Raw genomic sequence first — 21506 nt, forward strand, 5'->3', positions numbered from 1 at the left:
GCAGAATCGCGTCAGAAAATGAATACCCGGTCAAGTTTCCTTGCTGAGGGAGTGGTGAACGGAATGGAAATTTATCGTGACTCGCTGGAGGAATACCGGTCAGATTCACTTCGCTTTAGTTGCATAATATTCCACAGAATTGATGATGTCGAACAACGACGAGCATCACAACGATCGACGACAACGACGGAGACGACCTTAACCTTTCTTCCGCCCGGGGACACTTGTCCCTCGTGGCTCTTTTCAATTTGATCGATGGAGTCGCTTGGAATTCCATTTGTCCTTTAGTATACGATTCATGCCTTAAGTAAGTTTTATTTTATGTTCTTGGTGTGCAATCGCGATTTAAAGTAAGCAAGTATACTTACTTGTGAATGCTGGAAGATTTGGGGTTAGGTTTGCGTATGATTGATGGTTTGTTTTTTGTACCGTGTGTGAGTTAAATTGTGAAAAACAGCTTAGAATTGGATTCAATGGTTGAAACGATGAAACAAGTTTATATAAATGTATCGTGTACAAATTTTTGAAGTTTTGAAATATGATCATTAAACTAAAAAAAATATATATATATATATTAAAAATTTTGAGAAAGTTTATATAATATTTTGTTCATATAATAATAATATAATAGTAATATATTCTAAAGTTTGATTTAATCTTTCTAATTTCTAAATGTAGAAATTTTTATACTCTACTAAAAGTTAATTCAATACTTTATCGCACAATAAACAATAATAAACAAAAATAAATATAGTCAAAAACAGTATTATACGATAATTATCTTTGAAACTCATATATTATCATACTTATTATTTTCCAGTTAAAATTTTATCGATTATTTACTTTCAATTCTTTTCCTTCATCTTTGCCATTATTGTTCAATGTCTTCATTCATTATACACAAGCAAACTTGTATAAATTAAAAAGATAATACACAAAAAAAAGAAAATATGTCGTATAAAAGAAATTTATTGGCATAAAAGAAGAACAGCCCAATATGCGTATCGTTGCGCGCGCATAATTAACTAAAAGCAAAAGAGGGACAGGGATTGCCATCTTACGGTAATTACGGTTGGTGCCATTATTGTAGATTATTCTCGGTCCGGTTTTTTACGTAATCCGATAGTTACTACCGATAAACTCGATAATTATCGCATAAAGTCAGTTTTTGCCTGTTTTCAATATTTATCGTGGAAATCCCTATTTTTTTACTGGGAAAAAAGACTAATATTTGACTATATCAAACTGTTTTATATAATTTCCTGAATATGTGAGGTTAGTTTTATAACTGATGAAATAGTTATAAATATATACTTATGTTTAAATAGTAATCTTATTAAAATTTCTTTTCCAATAAAGATCTAATCTTTCTTAAATTTTCAGTGTAACGAGTATCTATGCATTAAAAATAATAATACGTTATAGGAAAATTTCTATATTCGTAATAATCGATGATATTATTGAAAGGAATCGAATAAATGTAATGATATTTTATTTAATCGTGGTGCAATTTCAGTGATTATATCAGAAAGTAAGTAATTTGCCTCGCTACTTGTCCACAAATTCTTTCACTCAATTATTTTATCCCTCGACCAAACAACCAGTTACTGATCGCAACTCGATTTATCGAGCGTCAACGCTTTTCTCACACCTATTAACGACCTATCAATAATACTCTCTTTGAGAAACTTAAGGAAATGATCGCACCGCGCACTATTAGGAAATCCTAGTGTTTACACCCGCGTCTCAATATGCCAAATAGTCAGCTACCTATATTTATTATTATATGCCATAGATCAATGTACTATTTCTAACCAGTCGAGATTATCGCGTAGATATCCGACAATATAGAATTCATAATACCACGAACAGTTACATAAATACATAGTTACATGTCTCTAAGGAATGTGTTGACTTATAGATAATTGAAAATAAAGAAAGAAGATTTCATAAAGATTTCATAAAAGGTAATATACTGCTCTTTTTTAAATATTTTGAATATATAAATATTTAAAGTTCCAGTTTTTTTTTATAAAAATAATGCAGAAAAATAAAATATTTAATTGCAGTAAGAAGAATTGATATTGTTATGTTTCTCCAATTTCATCATGTGAATCAAATTGGAATATTATTGAAATTTGACGGAAAGTCTGACAAGCAACGTGATATCCGTCTTCGTTTTACGTAATATCCATAACGACAATACACGAGGAAAATTATCTTCGATGTTAATCCCTGTTTCAACGCACCCACGTCTTCCACGACATTTCCATATTCTATCGCGATAAGCCGCGACCAAGGAAAAATGAGACGCGAGAGGAGCTATACTGTTTGCTATTTTATGTCACCATATAGAAATTTTTTTCATTCTATCTTGCGACACGTATCGTGTCTTGTCGTTGCTCTTATGATATGACGTTGTACGTGGGAAGAATTGTATGCGTAATCATACAAATAGTGTTCTTAATAACGAGAAAATTTGTTTTATTATTTTCTTTCTATAATTTTTATCGATAAAATTAACTTTTGAGAGACGTTTCGATGCATTTAGAACAGTGGTTCTTAATTTACAAATCGCGATTTAAAAAGCAATATAATTTACATATAATTGTCTAGAAACGTATTTCCATTCTAGGAACACCAGAATGATCATAATCTTTTCATTATTCATTTTATGCAAGATGCAAGGTATGATTATTCAAAAACTTAGAATCACTTTTATAAATATATTAAATTTTTTATTTAAAACAGTGCGCAGATAATAATTTACAATAGATATTTCTCAAAAGAATCTTTAGAAAATTCTAACCTAACTTTCGATCAACTCTATATTTCAGATACGTCCAAATGATTCCAAACTTTTACCCAGTAATGTACACTGAGACTCTGGATTAAAATTTATACTTATAAATAAATAACGCATCCTCTCGAATACAACATCGCCAGCAACGAATGATTCAACGAGCCGAGATAAGGTCTCGGTCCGAGTATTTACAATTCATTTATCGATAACCTGCTTCACGGATAAAAAAGCGAGGGAAAGAGAAGAGTGGAAGATAAAATAGAGAGGGGGAAGTTGGTCGGTGAAACGATTCCGTGATTAAGAGTAGGATGATCGGGGGCCGCATTTTGCGTGCTCAAGCATGCGTAAGTCCGAGGGCAGAATACGGTTATACGCCGACCAAGCTGTGTCATCGTCGGCCAATGATGGAGGATCGAGGCCTCTCTCGTTGATCTTGGGGAATCGGAGGAGGAGAGTGACTCATACCGGTAGCCAGTAGGTTTTCCGGTTATCTGGGTTCTGGTCGCGGATTATGGGAGTGTCGGGAGAAAGGCTGTAATTGACTGTGATTATGTTACGTCGAGTTAGGCACGGTGAGAGGTAAGGTTTCCACGGGGCACATCGAATTCCCTTGTTTTAGAATTATTCGGAAACGTATATATTGAAATGTTATTTTTCATCGTTTATTCACGATTTATGAAAGAAAGTGGATAATCGAGTGAGTAAATAGATAGAGAAGAAATTGAAATTAAATTAGTTTTCAAAGTTTACTTAGAACTTACTAATTATTTTCCATTGCATAGATATGTGATCATGTGGTACATTTAAATTATTCATTTTCAATTAGTCTATGAATTATTCAATAGAGTAATTGAATAAATTGAATAAAAATATGTAGTATTTCCTATCTTCTGCCCTATGCTAATGCAAAAAAGCTAATCCACGATAAATTAAACGACGTGTAACTGGTTTAAAACACGTATACTATATATATATATATATCTCTAACGAATCAAATACTATATATATAATATAAATTAACGTTGTTCAGTGATTAAAATTATCCCATTTGCTCTATTTTCAAGATAATATTTATATCGACGATAAAAAACATTTTTTTTAAAATAAAATATACTTTATTTACTCTATTAAAAATGCGACAGAGAAGATCATTTGCCTATCAAATAAAATAGGATTACATCTTGGAAAAAGTTGGGAGACACTGGACCAACCTGAGTTAATTAATGCTGATATCAAGCAACATCGATGAAATCACGGAACACCGGCTTCTCTCATTTGAATATCAATATCGAGAATTCCTTCCGCGAGTCGCACGGGCGTGGAAAGCATATCGGCACTCGAGTGTCATCGTCGGTTCAATTATCCTCGGATAATTAAACCACGGCGAATTAACGCGCGGAATTTCGTCGTCATTAAACCACGGTGGGATTTACAGGTTGGATCGGTTAAAAGGAATCGAGATTCCCGTGGCATCTGAAGTAAGCTTGTTTCATCGAATGGAAATGTTGATATCATAGAGCTGGGATTTCCTTTTCCACAAATTTTCACACGATCTTCCGTTTCGAGATCTTCCCATACATGGAAGTTGAGAGTTGAAGTTGAAGGTTTACAGGTATGGATATCACGATATATTTTTCAGAGTGAAAAATAATTTTTACTTAACTTAAAGAAATAATTTTTTTATTTAAATTTCTATAGTTTTTCTGCATAAACGTCTGCACACGAGAAAATAAATACATACGAAAATCTATCGATAAAATCGCAATTCTCGAACAATTATCTAATCTCCGACGAAAAAATTCAACAATTCAATCCGGCAGCTTCAATTATTCGATTTCAAGAAAATTTCGCGCCAAATAATAACCTATTAATCTCTCCAACTCCGCGCTTTTGGAAATAAATGAACAAATAACCAAAAAAAAAGAGAGGAAAAAATTAAAAAAAAAGAAACGAGAGATACACCGGAGTTTAAGGCTGTATTTATCATCTCGAATCGATCTCAATTACCGCGAAACGTATCGACGTTTGGCGATCGACGAACGGTGAATTAGCCGTGGAGAGCTTGAGGGGGAAACACCGTATCGCGTGACATTCGAAATTGTACGAGAAAGCGGGCGCGGAGGGAGGGAAGAAAAGCGAGCGGCGCGATGGAAAGCGAGCGGATCGCGATCGTGATCGGGAGCACGCTCGTTAGAGAGGCCGCCGGCTCGTTACTCGGCCGCTTCTGCATCAAATCCGGCAATTAAACAGCGGCGATCGCGTTTACGCCGAGATAAATACCGGTCATTTCACGAGACGAGACCGAGGCAGAGACTTATGGGTTGATGAAGCTTATGCGGGGACAAGAGAAAGGTAGGAGGGATGACAGGAGACGACCAAGGTAGTTCCTGGACTTCTATCGAGCGCGGATCTTCCGCTACAGTGACCTGGACGATGACCTCTTGCACGTACGTCCATTTTGAATGTCTGGATGTGATAATAATTTGGATTATTTGGATAAATTGGATGATAATTTCGATAACTTGTGTGTTTTACAGTTATCCTTGATCTGAAGCAGCATAAAATGGGAAAGGGAAATCCTGTATTGATTTTTTTAGTAAAGGTAAGAAAGATCTTTCAAAAAATTATATTCAAAGATGTGAAGTTGGAGGCTTCATTTGCAAGCGAGTTATTTAAAAAATGATTGGCCGTTTTCCAATTATTTACAATTCACAAGATATCATCTTAAACATTAACATGTTATAACCTATAAAACGACGTAAAATTTTATTTGCCTGTTCTAGGCAAGTGTAAACTTTTCGAGAGCACGAATAAAACGAGCCGAGAAGCGATCGACAAGGAGAGAGAGAAAGAAAAAGAGAGAGCAGCAACACGAAAGAAACAGGAGCGTTACGACGATGTCCACCGATGAATTACCATACCGACCGGATTACCTTTCATGCGCGAAACATCTCCATCAGCTGGAACCGCGAATAATCCGATAAGCGAATTAAGATTAGCAGCTTCTGATGAGCCGCTAAGTGACTATCGACGTTTGCATATCGACCGGCTTCGGTGACATGGAGCCGAGTGGCGACGTCGATCACTAGAAATCGATCATTGCCTCCTCGCTCGATCCTCCGATCGACGTTATTATCGTACACAGTGTTGTAAGGGTCTTTGCATACACACTTTTTTTTCGTCGATTATTGTTATTTGAGTATGAATCGCTTGTGATGGAGATTAAAAACATTCATGATAAAACAGTTGTATTAATTTAGGTTAATTTTATCCAAAATTATAGTAGAATGTTATAAGTTGACTAATTTTATGTGTTTTTGATGTTGCTTCTTCAAAAATATCATTGATTATTTTTTTTATTAAATGTATATCAATATTTATAACGATTATTTTTCCCATACGTAGTTAAAATAAAATCGGATATAAAAGTTTTAATTTAAATCGTTTTGTAATTATAACGATATAAAATGTTTTATTTAAACGAGAAACGCTTGTAAATTCCAACGAGAAAATTTCAATTTCACTACAAAACATTACATATTTTTCTATATCAAATCTTCATCGCTAAAATTATAAACTTTCTTCTATTCTAATCGCAACCCTTTCCAGAGTCCACCATCAACCATCCAATGATCAACATCTATGCACTGAATAGTCTCGGCAACTTTCTAAACTCTTCTCCTACCATCAATTTCATCCAAATCGAACCGACCGACGCAGCATCTCTCTCCACCAACTGATCATGGAAGATCGAAGTGTCAGGTTCCCACGAGAGCGTCGCGAAATTCACGAACCGGCGATCGTGTCGTCGGTTTTACGGTCCTCGTACAGGAGCTTGGAGCAGGTATACACGTTTACGACGTCGCTGGAAAATCGGCCGTAAACGCGACTCAGTCGTAAAGATTGTCGAGTGGTTGCTCTCTCACGTTCCGGGCCATTAGGATCAGGACGGCGAAAGAGAGTCGCACGGCCCTGGATGAAAGGATACTTTCTCTGTCGTTCGTCGACGTTTCGGCGCAAGCGCGATAGATCTCAGTGAAACGGCGATAAAACGATCATTTTGTTCTAGAGAGCAACATCTTCGACGGGTTGGTGACGAGCAATGGTTTTATAACGAAAACATGATGTTAGAGGGGTTTTATTTGAGATAATGTTGCACGAAATTTTTAACTTGATATTTTGAGATAAATTGAAAAGTGAAATCTTTTAAATATAATAGTTTGAAGAGGATTTGTAAACTTTGGCTTAATGTTAAGTTAGGTGTAAGATTTTGGAGAAGCTTGATTTTGGAGATTTTATTTTGAATAATATTAGATTTGAAATGAGATCTTTAATTTAAATGATACTTTTTTAAAGATAATTAATTTTTTAAAAATCTTATTAAATAATTTATCGTTGATTGTTTGAAATTGTAATCTTTTTCTTCTATATTAAATGTAACAGATTTTGAATAAAAAAACTTGATTTTATTCTTAGATTTTCTTCATAAAGTAATTTGAAGTCTTTGAATCATATTTTGTTGGATGATTAATTTTCGAGTTCTACATATCGATTTAAATTCTCCTAAACAATTTAGAAACTATCGATGTGAAATCTCTTGCCTAGTACCTATATTTTCCAAGTTGTAAAGTAGCAAAATTTATAAAACGTGTAGATTCAGCATCGAAAATAATATATTTCATTATTTCTCCCATTATCTATCGTCGAGTGGAACAATGCTCGACTCGCGTCAAAATCGCTCGAGCGAGACGCCCTGTCTCGTGACTAGCGCTCGTCGTCGATCGCTTCGTGACCTCTCCAATTCAACCGCGCGAATACAATTTAATAATTCCCACTAGCTGTGTCTGGCCAGCCGGTTTTTTATACCCGCTCGTAACATCTTCGAAGATACCCTTTAGCCTCTGCTCGGCCGTATTTCGATCGATTCTCAATCGGTTTGAACCGCTTGCATCACACGGAGAAATCGTAATTACGAGAATAATCAGTTTGATGGACGAAACGAATGATCGATTACTTTAATGGGAAAATAAAAGAAAGAAAAATAAAATTTAAAGATAATTTGAATGGTATTTTTATTTCGATATTTTGGATTTTTTTCATCATTTAAAATACATAATTGATATAATGATCGAAAAAATGTCGACCGGATAATAACTGTCAAAGCTCACGTAATGGCGACCGCTGCTAGCAATCACGCGTAAAATTAGCGTGACCAACGGTCGTAGAGCTTTCCTTTGTCTGAACTTACTGCTAGACTATTCTGACGTGTTTCGAATGCGGTGTGTTAATGGAGAGAAACGTTCCTGACACGTTTGAAGGGTATTATACGATACTATTGCCTTCTAGTGAATACAGTGTGAACGTAATTGGCCGTTTAGTGCTTTCTTCTGGCAATCAGTTGTTCGTGGTGTGTTCACAATTGCATTAAAACTTGCTGGTGTTATTTAATACGGTGTAAAAATCGATCATACAATAGTATAAGTGACATGAATTATTTATATCTTTTCGTAACATTCGTTAAATCCGATCCATTTCATTTATATTTGAAATTTTTATTTGATTTTCTTATAAATCTTATAAATCGAATAATCTAATTTCTATTTTTTCCTTTCAAAAATTGTAAAGGAAGAAATATCGCGAGATCGTCGTACTTGATCGAGCAATTCGAACACGGAAAGATCAAGTGTCACGAAGTCACGTAAACGAAAATGGTCATGGCAATACAACGGTGACACGGAGAAACAGTTGATCAAAAGGCAGTGGGTTTCGTGATGAAATGACATAGTAGCTTTCTACGGAGTGGCAGGGTCATCTGGGTGCAGCTGCCAATTGTAAACGATCACTGCACGATTCTATTGTTTCGTTTCGCTGAGGATTCATTTGGAAGATGATGATCAATGATTTATTAATAATAATCGATAAATCTATAAACCTATTAAACATCTTTTAACAATTGCAATTTTCTTGCGAACAATTTATTATTTCCTATCCTAGGTTAGCTTATATGGATTAACATAACCTATAAAATCCTTACTATCTTTACACTAAAGAAAGTACAATAATTCTCGATACATCATTTTTTTTCATTTTTAAAATATATCAGATTCTAAAAAAACTTAGAACCTTCACAACACTGCACACATAACCAAGAACAAAGAGAAATAACCAACGGTATCGTTTTCTTCAGTTCACAAATATCAAAATCACCAACCATGACCCAACAATAGCCACACGAAAAGAAACTTGGGAACACTTCTGGTTACGATTCCGTCATTATCGTGAATCGTTTGGTGAAACGATGGTGGCCGAGTATCGTCCGTCGCTCGTTCGATTCAAACGTCCAGATACAACCTCTCCTCTCTCTCTTTCTCTCCGTCAATTCGAAAATAGACTCGACCCTGAATTATTCGCCAGAACGATCCTCCCTTGTCTCTTCTTTCTCTCGCGTGGCTTTATCGGGTAGAGAAATCGACGCGAGCTCGCAGCTAAATTACCGGCTGGCAGCGTGTACGCGACCGTGATAGACGCGGCAACACCTAACGCCAGTCACGATGCCAGCGCCACGTGTAAAAACGGCCATTGTCGGTACAGAGGGAAAAGAGACTCGTTCCGTCGCGTCGAGCACATCTGAGGGACGTTTCGGATCACGGACGATTCGATGGGGGGCAATGTGGCTAACGGATTGTCCTACGAGCCAACCGTGGACGTGTCCGATCGTTTTCTGTATCCTGACCTGTCCTACTAGCCTCCTGCTGCTGCTGCAATGCCTTTATGGTACATTGTTCTACGGAAACTGGGATCGCGATAACGGGAAGCTTTGACATTTCGCCGTGTTAAATCTGGTACTTTATCGGTATTTTGTCGTACGGAATAGAGCGTAGTGCGACTACAGCTCTATCGGACAGAAATTTTTAATAAGATTGTCCGAGGAGATAGGAGGAAGAATATATTAGAAGCTGAGATTAAAATTATATATAAGTAGTAATATTTTAGGTTAGGTTTATATTGTTAGTTGAGCAATTTTCGATGAACCGTACATAGATGGTGATCAAATTTATAATAAAGTTATTAAAGAGTAATCAAAGTTAATGAAATCTTTTTCATAATGTTTAAAAAAAATTAGCGATAGTTTTAGATTAACATTATAGAGAGATTCATTCTACGTTCAATCAACGTTTCTTTAGTTTTCTGTTCTCATTTCTAAAAATAAGTAATTCTCAATTTTTCTTAACCTTAAAAAAAAATCACTATCAAAATTACTATCATTTTAATTATTTTAATTGACTTTTAGCACTTTATTTTGATATAATTACATTGTCATATGTTTTACAGGAATATTAAAATGATCCTTTCACTAATTCAAAAGCTAAATTTTTTTCTAATTTTTCTAATTTCCTTTATTTTATATGATAAAAGGTACAAGTTATTTATATATGATAAAAGGACGATTATAATTCAAGAAAGACTGGAAAACACTGGACAACACGATCATCCAGTATCTCGATTCTCGACTTATGGATCCGGCGATCGACGAGCATCCCTCGGAGGTGGCTCACGCGGGTCAAGGCGAACCACGTGCACGTGCGTGTACACGCAATGGCGCGAGAACACAGGTGGATGGTTAACGAGCCCTGGGAAATTTTTCACCTTTTCCCTCCTCCTTATTCTTATTTTTCTTCTTCCTCTACTTGTTCCTCGTGTAAGAACTAGTTTCATCGATGTAGTCTTTTTGGTTCAGTTTATAATCGTGCGCTACGCAAATCGATCTATAGATACGGAACGCGTACAGTCCTTTTCTGATCGAGATACGGACATGGGAACCGGTGCTATACTCGGTGAACCTGCGATAGGAATGCGGGAGAAGCGAGTGGATGCAAAGTTGTATCGCGAGGATGAAGTGTGTAACAATTTCTTGCTGCAAGGTACGTGAAAGGGACTTGAAAAAAAAAAATATCAGTAAAACAATTTTCATCATTTGATTTTATACGGTATTTCACTTATCGATTTAATTTAGAAATTGTGAAAATGAATTTGATGTTTTTTTTATGCAAATCTTACAAATGATTTTTCTAATTTTCTACTTGTAATTTTGTCATAAATTCTGTCTATAATGTCCAATTAATTACTCGTTAATTATGATCAGCGGAAAAGAAAATTATATACGATTGCTAAATAGCGAAACGTGGTATTCGTGGTATCGAATGCAAGGTATTCGCAACGTGAACGCGAGAACAAGAATGTCGTGTAATGCGTATTGTATGTATATCGCGGTTCAACGCCATTTCTTGATCTCGTTCCGCCAATTTTTTTCTCGAATTTATACCAGCTTCTGAAATACCGCGCTATATTTATACATACGCACGATACTTTATTACAACACGACAACTGTTTCGAAAACGTGGAAGAATTTAAATTAATTCATATTGGCGAAATAACATTCGTGGAAGAAGAAACGAATGTTCCAGATGTCTACGCCAGTGCAGGGCCACGATGCTCGGTCACAATTTTCGAGGAAGGATTTCACGCGTACACCTCCTACACGGCGTACACAGCGCGGCGTATAGCAGCCGCTTGACAGCTGTCACCTCGGCCGAGGGGGCGACAAGGCACGGCGAGGCGAGGCGAGCCCCGGTGATTCATGCGCCACGGGGGGGCACAAGGATCCGGCGACCTCCTGTCAAGGATTCCTTCGTCGCATACCACGCGCTCGAGGTGACATCGCGGCCGACTGATTTAATCGCGAACACACCGTGTTGCAGTCGCGGGCCCCTCGGCCATGTGCACGGCATGGAATTCGAGTCGGCCCATTTCCACCCGATCTTTTCTCTTCACTCGCGTATATGTTCTTATGTCGTTCCTTGGACTGTTTACGGAGCGTTAACAACCGTTTGGCCTGAAATAGACATCACCGACTTGACAAGTAAGCAATTGACTAAATATTCGTCGCACAGTGAACAATTATTTTGACTCGATTCTCTTTTTCTTGAAGGTTACTTGATGCTATGATGGAGATTCACCAAGGAAGAGGATTTTGTTATTTCTTAAAGGATTATCCTCGAACATGTATAAACAAAAAGGCAAATTTCGAGTACGTGACTTGAAAAGAGTACTTGGTTTTTCTTCATTTTTGCTCGCTCGTTCGTTAGGTAATGGAATTACCCGAACGCAATGACACAGCGATTACATAATTGCGACCCTCTCGTTGACTCCTCTCCTCCAGCTCCATTACTCTCTGTACCCCTCTTCCTTGTCCATCCTTCTTCCATCTTCTTTCTCTCTTTCCTGCGTGCGAAGCGTGAGAGGATGGTCGATTATTCTCCAGAGACAAATGACACGAGGAGTAACGAGCGGCAACGAGACTCGTCAAACGTGTCGTTTCCCGGAGCGTCCGCTTCGTTGGATTGGAGGGGGTCCAGAAAGGAAAGAACCGAACGTTCACTCGAGGCGGTGACTCGTTAGATTTTCTCGTATCGATTGGAAATCGGAAACGGGAAGTTGGTTTAAGTTGCCGATCGTGACTTGCGCTAAAGGTGGCTGATTCCCTCCATCAGGGTTCGTTTGTTTAATCGTGTTTTTGAAAAGATTTTTTAAAAAGGATGAATACTCGTTGGATGATCTCGTGCGTATGTATTATTTTTACGAATTTTAAATTTCATTTTTTACCAAATTTATACGTACACTCACCTTTGTTTCTCCCTTACAGAATTATTAGTCTAATTTGTTAAGTAGAGAGAGTTATACGGTTCTTTTTGAAATGAATATAAACGTTTCAAGATCCTGGAACCGGAAGAATCGACAGCTGTTGTTCAGCCGAAGGCTGTTGGAGACGTGGACGAGGTCCGGGTGTGCCTTATCGCACCGTGACATCGGGAAGTCGGTTGCCAGGTTATCCACGCGAGCGCGTGGACACTCGTCTCGAATCGTCGATACATCAATGCCCGTTAAATTGTCTTGAAACGATTTATATAGGCCGGCGGCGACCTTGCGAGTTCCCACACGCGCGAATAAATGAACGTGGAGCTGTTCCAGAAATGCAACAAGAATTAAGTAATTCCGAAACTATCACTCTTTGTACGTACGATTTGTTGTAAAAGTAAAACTAGATTAGACGTAGTAGTAGTAAGTCATTGAGCAATTTTTAAGTTTTCCTTAAGTGAAGTAGAGATAGAATATGAGAATAACTTTATGTTCGTTGATAAATAAACTGTTGATGTAATTATTTAACAAATTCTATCTATTTATCAATTTTTAATAAAAATAATACGACATTAGGAATAAATAAAGTGATATTAAATTATTATTGAATAAAATAAATTATTAGAATAATTAATTTGAATTTTATTTTAACCGACTTATTTAATAAACGAAAGAAGAATAAAATATCGGAACGAAATTAATATTAATATCATGAAAATATAAAAAAACAATTCGATCTTCTTTCCAAAAGAACGTTAAAATTTTCCAAGACAACAGCTTATCACGGATTCTCCCTGCCATCCCCTGCCCTCACTCGCCCCTAGCTTTTCATCAAAACCTCTGATCCGCTTAAAACAATTGATACCTCGTCACCCTCCGCTAATCTGCGACGAAAATCTCCGAAAAAGAAGAAAAAAAAGAAGAAAAAGAAAGAAAGGAAGAAAAAAGAAACATCCCTCCGGTTACAAGTTCCCCACCCCTTTCCACCGGTGCCATCCGGGGGGATAAAAACGGCGGCGGCGGAATCCAGACTTCCCCTCGATCGTTCTCCCCAGGGTGCACCGAGCGTAAAGCTTTATGCTCGCATTTCCATCATACGCACAGCCAGCGCCGATTACGACGTATCGCCCGTTAAAAATGCATGCAATTAGCCCGCTCCGCTTCTTAACCCCGCGCGCGCGCGCCCTCCAACCCCTTCCTCCCTCCCTCCCTCTCCACTCGGGTGACAAAATTACGATCTACCGGGTGTCGTTAATATCTACGAGTGTTGGCGAACACGGCGAGAAAACGCGGAGGAAGAAATTGCGCCGAGGGTGGGGATAGGGAGTGGAGAAGTGGAGGGGGGAAGGATGATCTGTGAGATCTTGGGTGGAGGTGGGGAGGGCGAGTCTAACGCGATTTCGAGGCGAGTTTACGAGTACGATTCAGGGGAGGGGGGATTGGACGACTGTCTCGAATCGATAGGCAGCCCCGATCGTGGAAAAGTTCCTAACCTTGGTGTCTGCCCGTTCCTAGCGTTGGCTATCTATAATCTAGGATTTGGTATAAATATAGGTGGAATTAGGCGAGAAATGGTTTTAGGGTGGATTATTGGAAAACGTAAGGAAGGTGGGTTTAGGGACGATTTGAATAGAGGTGAAATGGGAAGGAGAATATATATCGAATTTCTTTCAGTTAAGTTCTAATACTTTGGAATTCTGTTCCCGATTGTTAAGAGTTAAGAGTTAGGAACGAAAATGAAAGAATCGGAGAATGGAAAGAGACTTTGTTATTGCTACAGTTTTAGATATATCGAACTTTTTTTTCTTGTTTCTGGAAAATACGAGCAATAAGTATAAACGAAGAAACAACAGAAATTTTTGTAATAAAAATTTTTAAGAACAAATTTGACGTAATGTAATATAAACATACGTATTACGTAAATGTAACTAAAAATTATTACATATTTTCAATCTCGACAACCGACAATATATGTATATATATACATATACACTCAACAAATGAAACATATCGACATATCATAAGAAGAAGCATCGTGTTTTGTCACATCGGGCAGATAAACTCCAACAAATTCTTAGTAATTCTTAGTTTGCATCTAAACGCATACGCGATATCAATCCGCATAACCCGATAACGACGCAATTCTGCGCGTCAGCGGCTGACCGGTGTTTTCGATACGTGAGCGATTTCCACATCGAACGTGCCACAGGAGCCGCGGGAATGCGTTTAAAAAGCAGCTTCACAGCCGTGACCGGCACAGTTCGACCAACGATCGAATATCCAAGAATCAATCCGGGAACATGGATCTGAAGAAGCTCATCGCGTTCATTATTTTGGGGTTAGTGGCAGCCCACCTCGAAGCTGTCCCAACGCCAAAGATCGAGGAGCAGAGGTTGGAGGAGGAGATTCTGAAAGCGGACTATTCTGCAATCAACGAAAGATCGAAGAAATCGGTGCTTCTTCTCAACAACCAACTCCCCATAACCAGCCAGACCTACAATCTGCCTTTGCAGTCGGTCCAAACGCTCGGCCTGCAACCACCGTCCTCGCAAACCGTCGAAACACTGATCCAGCCGAACGCTCAGCTTCTCAACGTCCAATCGGTGCCGCAAACCGTGGAGACGGTCAGCATCCAATCCAGTCAACCAGCTCAGCTTCTCAACATCCAATCGGCTCCCCGTGCCGTAGAAACTATCAGCGTCCAACCCAACGTTCAACCACTGGTCAACATCCAATCGGTGCCGCAAACCGTGGAAACGGTCAGCATCCAATCCAACAGTCAACCAGCTCAGCTTCTCAACATCCAATCGGGCCCTCGAACCGTCGAAACTGTCAGCGTCCAGCAACCTGTTCAAACTATCAACGTTCAACCCAACGTTCAACCGCTCGTCAGTATCCAATCGTTGCCTCAAACTGTCGAAACTGTCAACGTGTTACCCAACGGTCAACAGCTCCTCAACGTCCAATCGTTGCCGCAAACCGTGGAAACGGTCAGCATCCAATCCAACGGTCAACCGGCTCAACAGCTTCTCAACATCCAATCAAGCCCTCGAACCGTCGAAACTGTCAGCGTCCAGCAACCCGTTCAAACTATCAGCGTCCAACCCAACGGCCAACAGCTCCTCAACATCCAATCGTTGCCGCAAACCGTGGAAACGGTCAGCATCCAATCCAACAGTCAACCGGCTCAACAGCTTCTCAACATCCAATCGGGGCCTCGAACCGTCGAAACTGTCAGCATCCAATCGGTGCCCCAAACTCTCAGCCTCCAGTCGAACGGTGTTCAGCAACTGGTCAACGTCCAATCGGTGCCCCAGATCGTGGAGACCCTCAACGTCCAGCAACCCCTGCAAACTTTGAATCTGCAAGCGGGCGGGCAACCGGTGGTTCAAACTCTGTTCCCCCAATCGAGCGCCACGGTGGTTGCTCAGCCACCAGCCCTGCCTGTTCCAGCCCAGAACAACGTCGTCTCGGTCAAGGAGGTCCAGGTCGAGTCCGTGGCGGTGCCATCTGTGCCGTCCTCCGTCGTCGAGATCGCGCAGGGATTTGTCAACCCTCTCGCCGAGGAGGTGATCGTCTCCCCGTCTTTGGGCGAGGTGTCCTTAGCGCCAGCCAGTGAACGGGTCGTCGTCTCGCCGTCCACCAGCTCTTTTTTTGCCACGATCAACTCGGAGCCGGCCAAGCCCTACGCGAATGTGCCGCAGGTGTATTACAATCCTCGACAACCTCTGACCGTTGTCCCATCCTCGAGCAGAGTCGTCTCGCGAGTGCTTTAATAACCGGTAAGTTGAGTAAGCCGGTTTCAAGGATTATTTATTCTGATCTCGTTAAAACATTTTCGTATCCAGCCGGATTTGTTAATCGTTCTTCTTTTCACAGATAGGATACGTAAACTACTAGGTGGAGGGATACAAATTTTAATCGATACAATTCGAGCGATGATAACAATATTAACCATTATAAAATTGGGAATGAAAGGTATGCGACTGTACTTCGATATTTTGTTATTGCAATAATTCATTCTTTCGATATGTTAGAAAAAAAGAATAAGAATAAAATTTATTGGAACGAACAAATTTTTGTTACTCGATATTATTCATAACACGTTTGAGGGAGAGTCAAAGCGACGAATTTAAATCCTTTACCTTTGAAAAACGGAAGGCATCGTCCCTATTCCCCCGTCCAACAGACTGGAAGATCGAGATCTCGATCTCGAGGAGGAGGAGGAGGAGAAAGGCGAGGATTTGGCCCGCCGCGGGGTTCACGCGGTTCCACGTCGATTTCACGACGTGTCCTCAACCAGGACATCCAGGAACGTTATAAAAGGTCTTAATCGGAATTCGAATCGAAAAGGACCCTCCCCCTCCCCCTGACACCGATCTGACCCCGGCATCGGCGTGTGCTCGAGCGACAGGATCGAAAGCGGATGACGGCCGACTTCACAATAGAGCAGAGCCTCGAGAGATTTACGATAACGTCGCGAGTCGTGCATTCATCATGCCGAGGGGACGGCACGAGATCGTCAAAATCGGGCCGCTCTGACATCGTCCCGTGTCGTCGAACGAACGAATTCTCTCCTCGATTCAATGCTTGTTTGCACGATTTTTAAGCGATTCTCGCGAAGAATGGACCATTGCAGGGAAATGGAATTGGCGCGTATTTTGAATTCTGGAGGGGATAAGTTTCGTCTGATTTTTGGGAATAATTTCTTCCACTTCAAACGCTTCGTCGACGATTGTGATATTACATAGTGGTAGAGAAGCTATGATTTGAACATTCAAAATCGTAAAAATTATTTTCATTTTATGAAATTAAGTTAGGATGATTGGAATATTTTCTTAACTACTCGAATAGAAATCGTGATTAAAATTTAGAATTCTCTACGCTAATGCATCGAGACTTAAATATGGATCGTCGTTCTTCAAATTAACCTTCCTTCCACCGGTGAAATGAATCATACAATGATTCTTCGATCCTTAAAAATATGGATCCTTTAAAAATTTGGTACTAAAAATTATTATTAGTGTTTGGATTATTTCGCAACGTTGGAATTAATTAAAAAGGGAAGAAAAAGCGGCGTAACAGCGGTTTCAACTTTCTCCACGAGAAAAACACAAGGCCCTGGCTAGAATCTCTTACGAACATCCTGTCACAATTTAATCGTGCAAGCGGCCGGTTGACCAACACCGTCCGGTCCAACTTTCCCTTTTGTATCGCGATAAAAAAAGAAAAGACGGACGCAACGTCGCGTTAAAGAGTGATTCGCGTGCAATGCGAGCATGCAACGAACGGATAATTAACGTGAAATGGCGTTTTTCATTACGCGCCGATTGCGCACCGAGATCCATCGTTTAATTCGATAAAACTTTTCCAACCGGGAATACATACAACATACAATAATAATAACAATGATAATCGTCAATAATTCAATAATATTGATTATTTTACGCGACGTAAAAGTGTAAACGGCTCGAGGATCGAAGAACGAATAGCGTGGAAAGAGAAAAGAAAAAGAGACGAATGCGATAAAATAACACGATTAATTGAAGTTCAGAAGGATTATTCATCGTTAAAATCGTTGTACAGCAGTCTAAGTATCGAAAAGCTTGTAAATTACCTGCCTTATACGCGGATACAAAAGTATTCAACCTCCTCCGACGGAACAGCGCTATAAACTCCAATTCCTTAATGCGCTATTTACACATTCATTCCATTTACACAATGTCCTTCGCATCGTGTTTCCTCCTCGACCGCCTTGTTTCGCTTCCTGCATTTTTCAGCGTGCCGCCGACATTCCACCTCGGTGTCTCCGCGCCTATACATCGCGGGGAAAAAGCAGGGAGCAAGAAGAGAATAGATCGCGCGTCCATTTCTTGCGCAATAGGATCGCCATAGTTGGATCTTAATCGGCGTGCAACGAACCTTCTTCTTCTTATTCTTCTTCTTCTTCCCCTGCGTTCTTTCTTCCATTGAATGTTCCCATTGAAACCGCCTCTGGTCATCACACCTAGATCACCGTGTCGCGATCGTCGCGGTTCCTTGACCACGATTTTCCGCTTTTACGCTCGTCCCTCGTAATTATCGGCAACGCCGCTTGACACGTACACGTACATACACACACACATGTTGCGCGGTCGATGGATATTGGACACTGAACAGCGGTTACGAAGATTGGATTCGATTCTACGTTGCTTCTAGCGTGGGGAAATTTCGTGGAAAATTGTAGGTTTAGGAAAAGAATGTTGGGAAGCGTGGGAAGATTGTAATGTAGGAAACGTTTTAGAAGATTGATAAGAGGTATTTAAGATATTGAAAGTTTATCGAATATATCGGTGTTATTTTAGAGGCGAAACAAACGTAAAAGTTGATGTACAAAAATATTGATCGAGGTTTATTTATCGAATTATCGGCAATCGGTAAATAAAGCGGACAGCTTCTTGTCTTCGTCGCACACCCGTCTAAATTATGCATCTCCGTCTCGCTTCGTCACGAACTTGGAACCGTTTATAACTTGATATAATATAAGCTTCAATCGAAATTATTGTATACCAACTTTTATGTTTATGTTTCGGCACTTCTGAAATCGACTCTCCAAAAGTGTGTGCAAACAATAAAAATAGCCATTAATTTGGAAATAATTCGAGTGTATAATAAAAAATATATAAATGTTAATTCGAATCAATTTAACGAACAATACAAAATATATATATATCTTGAGAATATATTTTAAAATCGCCGAGGGAACACGTGTTCGTCTTCCAGTCGCAAAAAACGCGAAGATCGTTATAATCATGCACGTGGCTCGTTCAGCGTACGCATAAATTGCTTCGCGAGCAAACTTTCTTTTCGTTCGCGGGATTCGATTCGCCGTTTCACAGTCAGCGAAAAAAACAAGGCATAACAAAGTTAATTAACACTGGACGGATCTGCGAGAACTGCTTTCCAAGCGGTTAACTCGTCTAACAATCGACAAATTCTCTTCGATCCTCGTCCGTGAATCGTTTTCTACGATGGAATTATACGAGAATATCGTAAATAAAGCGAGGAACATTTTAAATATGGATGACCCGACGAAAAACGATTTCGAAATTTTAAAGATGATAAAATGTATATATATACATTTCTTTTTCTCATTTCAATGTCACTTCGTGATAATCACGTAAAGAGAACGAAAATAAAACGATAATAAAACGATTTTAAAATTTGTTGTTCGTCAAGTTTTCGTTCCATTTTTTTTTGAATATTTTTTTTAAACTTTTTCTACTTATAATAGAAAACATTCCGTTTCCACGCTAGCGTTTAATCTAGAAACGCGCGAAATTTAAAAAAGCACGAGCGTCCCGTTATGGAGCGTTCGTTATTAGCTTCGTGTAATTCGTTCTTTTTGCCACGATCTAATGCGACAATCCGTCCTTCTTTGTTTACCGTTATGGAAAGATGCTTCTGTCATCTAATTTCTGATCGCAACGCGTGACCAAGACACGTCTCCACGAGAGCCTTTCTTGCGAGGCCGCGAGTCGTTAATCGAGAAACGACCATTCGCAAGAAGCCGGTGTAATGGAAATTTTCAAATAAATAGGTTAAGAACAATTTTATGCACTTCGAGAAAGAAAGATCTCGAGGAAACGTTACGATTAAATACAGTTGAAAACACATTTAAAAAAAAAAAGAAAAAAAAGAAAGAAACCAAATTTCCCGAATATCTTCTTCTCTCAGAAAAACAATCTCCCCAATCTTTTCGCGTCGTAGCTTCGTCCACGACCCATTCTACGAGAAATAGGACGAGGGGGGAAAAAGAAGGACGGAACGACGCAGAAAGTGCGTGGGGAAGAAGAGGACCGCTAATGCATGCATGGAAGCCGATACGCGGCAGCATTGACAGTTTTTGCTCGGTGTCATTATGATCGGCGACGGCACAAAAGAGCGTGGTCGGTCGACCGGCCAGCCAGCCGTAACGAACGTCCTCCCGCCGAAAGGAGTGGCGGGGGCCGGAGGGACGACGATGATGAGGAGGAACAGGCGGAACAGGGAGCCGACCGTGGGACGCCGTCCCTCTTATCATCGGCGGCCAATCGGTCCGAGGCGACACACCGCGCGCCTTTTTTCCCTCCCTTTGTCCCGTGCACGGCAAATTAATACGGGGGAATGCCGGCAAGGACGATCGACCAGAAGCCGATCGTGCGTGTCCGCTTCGTTGCCCCGCTTCGCGGATCGGATTAACCGGCGGGGGAAGTGCACGAGGAAGTGGATGGATCGGTTTACCATCGATCCTCGCTTTTGCAATTCGAGTAAAGAATACAGAAGAATAATTAGCAGATTTATTATTGCGATCGAAGGCCTCTTAAGTTTCCACCGATTTTCCACGATGGTCTTCTGCAATGTGCAAATGAATATAAAATTTGCGATATTATTCAAATAGAAAGATTTATCACTACCGGGATTCCTATTTAATTAAGTTTTAAGTTGAGGTTTCTCGAAGTGTAAGTTGATTTTAGGCAAATAAAAAAGGTATCAATAATGTAATTTAAGTTAATTATAATTCTTACACAGTTATTATTTTATATCTGATTTTTTTGGAAGACCATATTCAAGAAAGATGAAATCTATTTTCTCCCCTATTTTGTCTCTATCTATTAATCGGCCACCCCATAAAGCGTAATGGTTTATGGGAGTCATGCGACGGATAGTTTTCCAAGTTCCGCCCGGGTTAAAATGGCGTTCAGGGAATGGCGAGACGAGGGAAACGCACACGCGGGTCAAGGAGGAAGGCTGATCGCGTTATATACACCGTTTTGCAACCGAGTAACACCTTCGACGTCGCGTGATACCGGTAATTACTGAAAAATAGCCCGCCGGCCCGTTCCCGCTTTTAGCATCATCGCCCCGACAAAACGGCCTCGGCCAATTTTCCTCGTTATCCGCCAGCTATCGTGCGCGTAAACGTCCTACCCCTTTTCGAAAGTCGCGCCACTACTCTTCGGATCCGCCTTCGTGATCTTCTTCGATG

General features: G+C 39.8%; 3 protein-coding genes and 1 long non-coding RNA gene across 7 annotated transcripts in view; 3 read left to right on the top strand and 1 right to left on the bottom strand.

Moving 5' to 3' along the window:
- Window positions 1-21506, bottom strand: part of LOC107994142 (ELKS/Rab6-interacting/CAST family member 1-like) — a 234992-nt gene that overhangs the window by 92884 nt on the left and 120602 nt on the right. The gene's annotated exons all lie outside the window — the stretch shown is intronic.
- Window positions 850-7272, top strand: LOC107994149 (uncharacterized). Of its 3 annotated transcripts, none has more exons than XR_009829950.1 (9): window positions 850-1275; window positions 1384-1967; window positions 2070-2688; window positions 2838-3382; window positions 3976-4415; window positions 4502-5250; window positions 5341-5405; window positions 5587-5952; window positions 6413-7272. It is a non-coding gene; the product is annotated as an uncharacterized LOC107994149 (long non-coding RNA). The 3 variants fall into 3 exon arrangements; XR_009829948.1 differs by having other exon boundaries at window positions 851-1275; window positions 4239-4415; XR_009829949.1 differs by having other exon boundaries at window positions 851-1275; window positions 1384-1531; window positions 1796-1967; window positions 2838-4415.
- Window positions 7865-13031, top strand: LOC133666189 (uncharacterized). The gene is given in 7 exon segments (XM_062075864.1): window positions 7865-10729; window positions 10947-11022; window positions 11269-11314; window positions 11317-11352; window positions 11355-11723; window positions 11793-12426; window positions 12507-13031. Coding segments are annotated over 6 exon segments (1149 nt in total). The 5' UTR covers window positions 7865-10124; the 3' UTR covers window positions 11810-12426; window positions 12507-13031.
- LOC107993670 (uncharacterized) lies at window positions 14612-16569 on the top strand. Its single transcript, XM_017050210.3, has 2 exons — window positions 14612-16281; window positions 16379-16569. Exon 1 carries the CDS (start codon window positions 14800-14802, stop codon window positions 16273-16275), a length of 1476 nt encoding a protein of 491 aa, XP_016905699.2. The 5' UTR covers window positions 14612-14799; the 3' UTR covers window positions 16276-16281; window positions 16379-16569.

This window comes from Apis cerana, linkage group LG6 (assembly GCF_029169275.1).
Source record: "Apis cerana isolate GH-2021 linkage group LG6, AcerK_1.0, whole genome shotgun sequence".
Lineage (NCBI taxonomy): Eukaryota > Metazoa > Arthropoda > Insecta > Hymenoptera > Apidae > Apis > Apis cerana.